The 11446-nt window shown below is 34.6% G+C and overlaps 1 protein-coding gene across 1 annotated transcript in view; it reads left to right on the plus strand.

Moving 5' to 3' along the window:
• The window catches only part of adgb (androglobin), a 40827-nt gene extending 33148 nt beyond the window's left edge, over positions 1–7679 (plus strand). Inside the window, exons 30-36 of the mRNA XM_015376759.1 lie at positions 935–1046; positions 3588–3745; positions 4349–4504; positions 4646–4703; positions 4802–4904; positions 6875–7040; positions 7179–7679. Coding sequence (XP_015232245.1) covers positions 935–1046; positions 3588–3745; positions 4349–4504; positions 4646–4703; positions 4802–4904; positions 6875–7040; positions 7179–7328 — 903 coding nt within the window. The 3' untranslated portion in view covers positions 7329–7679. The remainder of the gene's footprint in view (positions 1–934; positions 1047–3587; positions 3746–4348; positions 4505–4645; positions 4704–4801; positions 4905–6874; positions 7041–7178) is intronic.
• Positions 7680–11446: the final 3767 nt, after the last annotated feature.

Raw genomic sequence — 11446 nt, forward strand, 5'->3', positions numbered from 1 at the left:
TTAAAAAATATGAATATTTACCACACATCAATTTAAAACCAGGGAATTTTGCAGTTACAATAAGTTTAGCACCTCATGATGTTTATGTTGGTTCACATTCTTTAAGCCTTGAAAAAATTCCAAGTCCACAAGAACTACTGATATAGATCATATCAGATCCAACAGATCAGTGGACCAACACACCAGGAGCCATTGCGATCATACAGCTATTGATCCAGACTTTGAATCAATCAAGACTTGGAGTAGAATGACAGTAAACGTGATTAAGACACAAGACCACACAGAATTTACGCTACGAGTGATTTTCACTGTAAACATCCCTTTATTGTAATCAGTATTTAACTTATACATTTAATTGGGTGAAAGTCACACTGTGACAGCCTGTGTGTTTATCCAACATGTAGGAAACATAGACCCTAATTTTCATCTTATAACACTAAAAGATTTCAGCACAAAAAAATGAAGCCTAGTAAAAGACTGTAACAGCTCGTGAGCCTGTTTCATGGTTTAAAATCCTGAAAAGCATTTAAAGGCAACCATTTAAATATATAGAACACATAGACATTGGAACCAACTGCCAATATGCAATGATGTGCTTATTTTAGCTAAATTATCCTGATAGCACACTACAAAAAGCTATAAGAAGTCTCAAGGAGTTGTCAAACATCTACTGCTGATATAAAAGCTTAATCCTGTCCAATATAAAAGCTATAACACAAGTTAAAATTCTAATGGATGTTTACAAAGAGGGACCTTTGCACTCTTAGAAAATGCATGACAGGAAGACTAAACATTGGCAGAGATATCACAGACAAAGATTTCTGAAATAATATTTTTTGAACTGATTGGTCTAAAATTGAAGTATGTGTATGTGTTGTTTTTTGTAGCATGTGCATTTTTTGTTTATATGTTGCCAATAATTTTTCTACTCCAGAATCATAAGTATGTGGTGCAGGCAGAGGTGCTCAGTAGCAGCTGGACTTTGGATGAATCCCAGCTAACTTTTGTCCATATGCTACAAGAAATAAAGAGGAATGAAATGAGAGGTGAGTACCATAAATCAAACTTGGCTAGACGCAACATCGAACACTTGGCCATTTTCCAAGGTGTCAAGTAAAGAAGTATAAATACTATACTCCTTTACTTAAGTAGAAATTTTGGTTATCGATTACTTTACTGGAGTGATAATTTTTCAGTCGACTTTTTACTCTTACTCCAAATTACCTGTTCTTTCTACTCTTAATTTTTTAAAAGTAACCTTATTATTCATTTTTATTACAGTTTGTAAGTGACTCAAAATATCCTAAAGAGGTGCTGCAAAATGTCACAGCCAAGCACCATCGAGATGGTTGTTTTCCAAAAAGACTAGACAACTTTTGTACATCCATGGCGAAATGGCGTATTGTGAATTAATAGGGTTATTTTTCTAGTTTTTGATCAGTTACTTTAAGAAATAACTTTTTTTTCTGTGCCATGTACATTATCTGACCAACTATACCTAAATGATTGTTACAAAATCTGCCCTTTGAACATTAGTTCATCTACTCCAAGTTGGAATGTACTTTTACTGTCCAATAAAGGCTGACTTTATGCATCATAGGCAATTAATCAATATATCTGGGCTTCATGAAACACATTACTGCTTATTAGTGCACATATGGTTTATCTTATATATTCCCAATGTACATGAATGCAGTATTTTTCAGTTGGATATATATATATCCAACTGAAATAGTCATCCTAGTGTATTTCAAATTCAACTTTAATTCAACTTTTTATATAACACACAAGCTTTGTACTTCGTGGCATTTTTTCCCACTTTACATTGATTTTATCTTACAGTAATACTGTTAGTAGTTCTGAAATTTTATACTTCTACTTGAGTAAAAAGCTTGAGCTAATACCTGAATTTCTTTTTAATCGTGATATTTTTACTTCTACTTGAATATTGATGGTGACACCTCTGGCCATTTTCAATTGCTCACAGGATTGTCAAAAACAAAAGTATCTCAAGTAAATCCTAATTTACGCACCCAGATCTTATAATGTATCTTGTATAACTCATAGATCCCTCATACTTTATGCCTTTTTTGTGTTGTTTTTTTTACATTAAAACATTGCCAACATTCAAGCCACAGGTTAATAATGTATGCAATGTTTTTTTTGTTTTTTTGTTTTGTGTTTTTCCTTTACCTTTGCTCATGCACATCCTATTCTTTGTTTTCTTTGAGCTGTGATTCATATTTAGGAAGAAATGTTTTAGGTCTATTCTCCGACTTCTCTTGGTAAGAATACTGTTATGACCAAATGCAAAGCAGATGAATATGTCTGCTTTACATTTCTAAAAAAAAAACATAAAGTGTTAGAATATAACATAATATAATCATAGAACATATATCTCATGTCATATAATATCATACAATAAATATAGGTTTTAAAAATTATTTTAAATTATTTTCCTTGCAGAAATCAGGGACTGTCATCACTCTCTCCCTCAAATATGTGCTGTTCCAACACCATTTCTTTGTTCTTTTATTAAAATTGTGTTATATTATAATCCATCCTATTGGAAAATGTTTTTGATTTTTTTTCACCGGGTTCTTTCATCAATGTATGAAGGGGTCAGGCTACAAAAACCCATGTTCTTTAGATAATTTTGTAAAAATGGGTCAATGGGATGTCAGATGAAGTTGGCTCTTGCCCCCTGGTGCCCAGGGAAATATCCAAGCAGAAGACTGGATTAATTTCACCCAGTTTAACTCTGTCTCAGTGGTGGGACTGTGCCCTTGATCATGATCCCTTCATGCTACACAGATACACATGCATTGCATGCCATGCAAAGCTTTTAAGCTTATTTTACAAGTTAAGTATACTATGATGCAATAAAATTACTGCACTTCAAGTGTTTTGCACACAAACAACATTGCATGTCTACTATATATCCTTTAATGAGCCATAGCAACATTTAACCACCAACAGTAGGGGTTTGTGCAGTTATGTTCTGTGGAACCTGACACTTCAACAAGCAAAACACTATTTCAAATATTTTTTATACAATATTTATTTTGTGCCTTGGCAAAATAATGTTTTGATCCACTTCTTTTCATGAAAGAAGCATCTATGAAAGTGTTTCAAAGATAATGTCAGAAAGTGAGTTAAATGCAAAATTATCATTGCTAGGCAGAAAAACAGTAAGATCCACTTAATCCAAGCTTGGAAGTGTCTTGGTTTTGGCTTTAAAGTGCAACAGTGCCATCTAGCATTCATGTGAGTGTACTACAAATACACTGATTTTTTTTTTTTATTTTTTTTTTTTTTATGCAGATCACTTTCTACTATATAAAGTAAAGAAACTTTATTTGTTTAAAGTAGAATTGAAAAAAATATTCAGAGATAGAAATTAATATTAAAACAGAATTAGGTGTATGTATAAATATAACATTTAAACTGGGTTAAGTAAAAAATATAAGATAAAATAATGTTTTTTTTATGTTTGAAAAATCTACATTATCTGAAACCCATAAGGCTTTTTTTGAATGTTTATTCCTTTCCCAATTTGTTCTAATAATTTCCGTCTTATTTTTTAGTGTTCACACGTGAAGATTTTAAGTCTCCATCTACAACCAGTACATCAAGCAACGATGGAAATAAGTCTGAAAAACACAAAACTACCCGAAAAAGTGAAGGTAACAAGCAGAAAAAGAAGACAGCTGCTTCTCCTAAAACTGGGCGCCAGCAGGAAAGGGTAATGTAATGCAAACAAATACTGTTGCAAAAAAAAAAAAAAGGCAAACCACAAAAACTAGGACAAAATAGGGCCGACTATTCTAAAAGATTTCTAATCTATAATGTATAAGACTGATGTTTGGCAGGTGAATATATAGAAATTTTTATGAGCAGTAAATGTGTTTCTATGTGCTGTTGTTTTTTTTTTTTATCACAAATGCTGTTATACGTGTACTGAGATTTCTTCTGAGTTGTTTGTAATATTTAAAGTTTGTTTTAAAAGGCTGTTTTTGCATTTACAGTTCTTAACTGCCTGGCTTTTGCTAAAAAATCATTTAAGGCTTATCAATGAAAATGTAAAACAATCAATTTTATAAAATTTACTCAGTTTTACATGAAGGCAAAGGAAAAATATAAAAAGTAAATTACTTGAATTTATCACATTTTACTACATTAAGTCAGAACAGATGACAAGCAATCTTAAAAACTGGACAGCTAGGCCCTTTTGTGGACAGAATTTATCCATTTTAAAGCATTGCAAAAAGCTTTACAATAATCTTCAGCTAGTTTTTTAGAGTAACATGACCTTTATTGTATTGTTCATGTGTGTAAATTTGCACAGAGTCTCGACCTGACTAAGCCAAACTGGACACTTCGTGTCGTCACTGACGAAGCCAAATCAGAGTGCATTGAAGTGAAAAGAGATACGGAGAGAGATGACCAGATAAGATCCATTAAAAAAGTCTGGCAAATGGCTGAGCCAGAACACTCTGAAAAGGTAGCCCAGATAACCTAGAGATATATATTTTTTAGATCTATTGAAAGATTTAAGCCCTATCGTGAATGAAAAATAAGTTTTACACATAATGTGCTGTAACATTCTGAACACTACTGAGATATTGTGGTTCTGTTGTTTTAGGCTGCTCAATCCCGCCTCCTCTTTCTTAATGCGGTTCAAGAAAAAAGCAGAACCATAGGTATTATTTTTCACTTAAATGAAGGATGATCCAAGACTTAAATCCATGTGTTTATTATATGTTTGCTTTTTTAAATTTAATTTTTGCTTCTTTTGTAGATCCACCTAGCTTTGATTCTGATATCCATGTCAGTCCATCCAACGATAAAATGAATGCCCCCCCTCGGCTTTCTCTTCACTTCGACTACAGTCATTTGATCAGGTCTGCCATCGCTCTTTTTGTATCTAGATTAGTACTTGTATAGTTGCTTCATTTGGAAATAACAGCTACAGACATATCAAGGCCTAATTTCACTAAGGAATATTGCATGTTTGCACATTTGTGCATGCCTTTGAGGTTTTAGGCTATGAAATGCAAAATAGGTTCAAGTGACTGCATTATTTCAGTAGCAACAGCGTGGATTAAACCCCTTCTGCAAGACTTTTAAGGTAAATTTCCCTTATGACCTTAGCTTTTATTAGAGTGGTGAAGACTTTTCCCCAGCTTGAAAGGGCAGCACAACTGGTCCAGAGGGCTCCCATCTTTTTGAACTTTTGAATTGTTGTTTATGCATCAACTAAAGAATGGAGATAGGTGTTTGCACTGCTTTGTGTTAAGATTCCTCTCTTTGTATATTTCGAAATGTCGTTTTGCCTCAACCTTAACTTACAATATCTGAAGCTTGACATATGTTAACATTAGAATTTTTTCAGTAATTTCACGTGTGATCCAACTGAATCCTCCATATGCCATTCTTCATTCCCTCTCTCCACCTCTCTTGTTGTCCATCCCTCTCCAGGACACATTAGAGAATATTTGGGTCTGTTAATTAGAGAGCTATTTCTGAGCCCCAATGAGCTCGTTGTTCCAAAGAGATGTGCCCCCTCTCCTTCACCTTTTATAATGCTTTACGGTGTGTGACCACGTGTGTTACTATGTGTAGGCATATATGTTTCTTGTCAGGTGGGATGGCTGACACCAGGAGCTGCTCATAAATTTAAGTTTTTTTTATTTTTCACTTGCAGCTTTATTACACAATATTTCATGGAGCAACAAAGATAAAAGATAAAACCTTTGCTGGCTTTGTCTTTGTTGTGTTCAAGTGTTCTAGACCAAAGTGCCGACATTCATTTGGAAGTCATATTGTTTTTGAGAATCTGATGAAATAGAAAGGCAAACAAAGAAGGCAAAACTGAGGACTAACTTAAGGCTAAATATGTACAAAAAATAGGCAAAATTTAAAAAAAATAGCCGATGAAGATTCTCCATCATCCAGGTCATTGTCATTCCGTAAAAGTTTAAAAAACAATCCACTGGATTTGGTTTCCAAGGTTTGAAGACTTTTCGCTTCCCGTCCAGGAAGCTTTCTCAATTCAAATGTCTGGATTGGCAGTGAGTTTGGGGCTTTATATAGACAAGGCCTTGTATTGTTTGGAAACGTGCAAATTGAAACTGACTAGCGGGTCGTTTGGTTCTTTGGTCTTTGCTTCTTTTTGACTCGTCAACCACAGCTTTCTTTGTGATTAGCAAAAGCTTACTTTTTATTTTTGTTTTAGATCTCCAGTATATTCTTTTACTTGTTCCTCTTCACTATTTTTTTACTGATTATCTACATTATTTCCACATTGAACAAGTGTCTATCTGTCTTGTTTTTCATCTGCATTCAAAGGAATATAGCTTTACTTTAAGGACACTCCAGCATCTATCAATGTTAAATTGCATTTAATAAATAGTTATTCTGGGCTGCAATTTATGTTACTATATGTGTAATAAAAATATTACATTTTTCCTTTTTTAAAATTTGGTTTGAAGATCTATAAAATTTCTGCATCTTCAAGTAACAGTTTCAGCCATAATTATCCATTGTCCTGGTTTTTTTTAGACCTGCATCCTCTTCATTTATAGAATACCATATTTCTTGCTTTCTTATGGCTTTCTTATTCCATATTTTTTTTACTTTAAATGAAGGACAACATCCCTTTTAAGTAAGTGGAATTGGACAATGCTGTATAGGAACATGTTTTGGTGTGCACTGCTAATGAATACATTGATTAAAACTATACTGCTTGCACATTAATGTCCATTTTGGAGGGAGACATCTCTGAAAGAATGCATACAATATGTGGCTGTAAATTGTGATTATTAAATGCATACCAGCAATTCATATATTAAGGCCTTGTGCTTTGATGCAGATGCCAGAAGGATTTATCAGAGCTAGAGGAATCGGAACGAGAGGAGGCCAGCCTGAAGGAAAGCTCTGATAAGATCCAGAACTACAGGTTGGCCCGTGAAACAGAGATGGAGGGCTTCGAACAGCAGATGGAGGAACAATATAAGTTAATGGGGCATTACCATGAGGTGGATGGCATGCTGTTTAGTGAAATAGATACAAATGATGTCTGTTATCAAGAAGACCACAATGAACTAAGTTAGCTGCATTTTTGTACTGGTTAAACATCTCACTGTTCTTACTGTCTGCTCCTGTGTTCTCAGTAGAAGGCCAGTGAGGAATCGTCCATTGATTGTAAAAAATTTGCAGCCAATATTAGCCTCAATAAGTATAAACAAGAAGAGGAACCAGCAGAAAGGGGCAGAGCTATCATCTCCAGAGGAAAAAAAAATAACATTCCTGCTGCTGTTACCTAGAAAATGAAAATGCGGAGAGAGGGGAAAAGACCCAACAACATTTTTGATATTCAGTCACGGTACACATTAACAATTCTGCTTTAACTCTGAAGAGTCATCATTTCATTTGTTTCTTATTCTTTATGGCACAATGTTAAACCAAATGTTTTTTCACAGTTAAAAGCTGCCTGTGCCGCAGTCTCCTTTTATTTTTTATTTATTCTGTTAATGACAAACTGCAATACAAAAATATTGCATGCTGCAGATGTATTTTATTGTTTGCAGTCATCCAGCTCAATAAATAAGACTACCTTTATAAAGTTAATTTATTTGAGGATTTGTTTCATATTTTCAGCTTATCCCATCCTTGCTCTTCCGACAGATTGAATTTTGTGTTTTTATTAGCTGTAAGCTCTGTCTATCCAAATTAATAGAATTAAAACTCTTTAAACATATCCCTGTCTGCAATTAATCTAACCTACCACTATATTACTCATATTACACATGGAAATAAATCCCTGGGCATGATAACATTGCATGGAAAGCAAATACACAGTTTTTGTGGAAAACTGGGATATAAGGAAACAACCCCATTTATATATGTACATATATAGACAGACAGCACTTATTATGACGATGGCTGAGGTACTTCCACCATGACTAAAATGTCCTTATTAATTAGATTTATTTGGACTGGGCTTCAATCCAAGAGGGTCAGTACCATGCAGGTTTCAGATATTTCCATGGTTGAGAAGATCTGAGTCAGATGATTACACTTCACCAAAAGCCTTTTATTCCACCATTAATGGAAATCGAGTGTTCTACAAAACACAGTCTGACTTTGGGCAACCCTGCTTTAGACAAAAAGCAGAGCAAAACACAAGATATGAGGAGGTAAGTTAAACGAAACTCAAGACCGCCGACAATCCAATACAAGGCAGTCGTAATACAATTTCGTTTTTTACATGTGCTACCAGATGCTGAGGCCTGTAAGAGCAGCTACAGCGCATATCATACTATTAAAGTGAAAAACTGTTATTTGTTAATAAAGAACCTATGAGAGTTGCACAAAAGGAATACAGCGTCTGCAGTATCATAGGCAGAGACACAGGCAGCAACAGGCATGGAAACTGAGGAAAATGGAGAGTGAGGTAGAATAAAGGAAAAATCCAATGAAGAACAATCTGGAGAAGATAAACAACCGAAAATAGAAGAAACCAGAGGCCCAAGAAAAACTTTAAACCCAAGCATCATGACAAATCTATGGGGCATCATAGAAGACATGTGTTTCAGAGATTGTTCTGTGGTAAGATTGTTCTTAGGGAAACACATTCCAGGTAAGTAGATCTACTAAGAGAGAGACACTCGGTGAATATGCAGAGACTAAAGAAAAATTCTGGTTCCTGGTGTATCTAAAATTTAATCATCTTATTTTGTGTAGTAAGTCTTATTAGAATACTGCTCAGTATTTGCCTAATTCCCACGGAGAGGGGGTGAAACACACAGACAACCATCCTAGATTATGACATTTTTACCATTACGATTAAAGATTCTAATACTTGAAACTCCTAAACATTAAATGTCTGTTAATAGACATGTCTGGAGAAGATTGTTAGAAATCCACAGACAAAATAACTTTTGGTGGCTTTGGATTCTTCTTTTTAACCACTTTTTATTTATTTAACAAGAGTGCCAGAATGCCCAATGTGCCTGATCGGGTTCAGCTAATCTTTTGTTAGGATGAAGGTCATTGTATTGACTGTCTGACTCAAGTCTTGTCGAATGCTGCCGACCTCCCACAAGCTGAGTGCCCCTGATTGATTGGTCAGTAGATAAACTGTATTCTCTCTGAATCCAGCTACAGTCACAATCTGCAAGATAAAGTGAGACTGAAGGAAAGCAAAGTCCATTAAAAGAGTTCTAATTAAACTAACTGGTAGATGTGCTGTATTTACAGGATACATTTAATTAAAAATATAAACTTTAAAGAAGTAATTGGGCTGGGGAAGATGGTTATTACATCATCCTCGTATTAAACAATCATTTCTAGCTGTAGCTATTACTGCTATGTCTTTTAGTGTTGGTCTCTCTACCAGTTTTAGACACTAAGAGACAGAAACCTTTACCAGTTCTTTGCCAAAACAGCAAAAATTCCAAGAGATGGGATGGAGAGTTTTGCAACAGATTCTTAATTGGAATTAAGTCAGATCTTTGGTCATTCTTACATATGGATGATTTAATCCAACAGTTACTACTGTGGCTCTGTCTGTATGTTTAGAGTTGTTTCCCTTTTTTTAAAGTGAACCTCCAACACATTATGAAGTCTTTTGCACCCTCTGAAGTAGTTTTTCCAGGTAAACGATGTATTTTTCCATTTTCTGTTTTCTATTTTTAGCCTTTTATTTTATAACCCTGTTTTCATCTTCAGGAAAAAAAAAATAAACTTTAACCATGTCCTCTCTGCTGTTGTCTTTGGTCTTTGTGCTGCTTTTTTTTTTATTTTGCTCCTTAACAAACCCCTGAGCCCTTCCCAATAAAGCTTTATATCTATACTGAGATTACCTTGCACAAAGCCTGATAATTAGTAAATAAGGTGACCTGCTAAAGCTATTAGTTGAACTGGGTTTGCAATACGTTGCAGCGTCTGCTATGTTAAATATCAATATTTTTCCAATGATCTGACACAATATGAAAATGTAAAGCACTACGAACATGTCTGGAAGGTTGTATATTACCTTTTCTAGCTTTGTAAGCCTAATTTTTTTGGGCGATATGAACAGCATGAACTAAAACTACATTACAGTCTGACATTCGAAGAACACTTTTAAGTCTCTGATAGGCTAAGCTTTTTTTTTTTAATAGAAGATGAAAATAATATTTTATAATTATCAAAATGAAGAAAAATAATCATCATTGCCAAAACCCTCACAATAGATGTTTCCTCTTTAGTATACTGTAAGCTGATATGGGAAGGACCTTTTTTTTTTTTTTTTTCAGACATCAGACTTGCAAATTGAAAATTAAAGGCAGGATAATGCCATCTAGTGGCTGGCTTCAAAAACACATTTTTATTACCATGTCTGCTAGTTGTTTTTGCTGTTGCTGTATGAAGGTTATTATGATTATGCTGTCCATATATCTGTGTTTCATGTGTGTAACAGATATGTTTTACTGTCAGATCTCACTGAGCCCACCTCTTTTCTTCTTCTTTTTACCTTTGTACTGTAACTGCATGAAAAAGCAAACAGTAAAAAACCTTGTACCCTGCACATCAGTACCGCTCTCGCTCGCGTTTACTCCTAACCTTCAAAAACATTTTCCATCCAGTTATGTCTACCCTGCACCTTAATCTGTTTTTTTAAATGTTCACGGTTTGTGGTATATTGCCTGTTGGAAGAGAGATATCCCCTGACTCTCTAAGTGCCTGTGACATGTGTGTATCAACAGAGAGGCTGTGTGTTAATTGGCAGCTGTTGGCTTGTGGTTTGATGCAAATGTGTTGCGAGCATCAGAGGAGCTTCAGTTTAACCTTGAAAGCAAGAGGACACACAGCAAATGGCTGTAGGTGTGTGTATGTGTGTGTGTTTTAGAACAAGAGAGAGACTTCCCACAAGTAATAAGAAAATATTTGATTCCTAAATGGACCTACAATATAGAGGGATGATGAAATTAGGTGAAACTAGATACACATTCCTGGAGTGCTGAGGAGACTTTCTCCATTGTCTTGTGCTATGCAATGATTCATAAAAGCCTTTAATTGTTTTCTTGCTATTGCTTTTGTGAAATATACAAAACACTGCCATTTGTTATATGTATTTCACATATGCAAAGATACATTCTATTGCAGAAATGTGAGAAATTTCCAATTTATCCTCATTTAAATCATACTTTGTTTTAGCAGGAAGTTATATGACGCACCAGCACAGATTAGATCAAAACTGTGAAGTGAAATTGAGAGGATGTGTGCTTAGAGTAAAAAAACAAATAGAAATCTTAGCGGTGTGGAGTGCATCTGTACTTATCAACGCTTTTATAGATCAGTCTTTTTATAATAATTACAGCTACAAGTGGGCAGCACTATTTACAAGTGCTGACTAAGCAATGCAAACAGAGCATCATCTAGACAACATTCTGCTTGC

Source organism: Cyprinodon variegatus, unplaced genomic scaffold (genome assembly GCF_000732505.1).
Source record: "Cyprinodon variegatus isolate N-32 unplaced genomic scaffold, C_variegatus-1.0 Scaffold141, whole genome shotgun sequence".
Classification (NCBI taxonomy): Eukaryota; Metazoa; Chordata; class Actinopteri; order Cyprinodontiformes; family Cyprinodontidae; genus Cyprinodon; species Cyprinodon variegatus.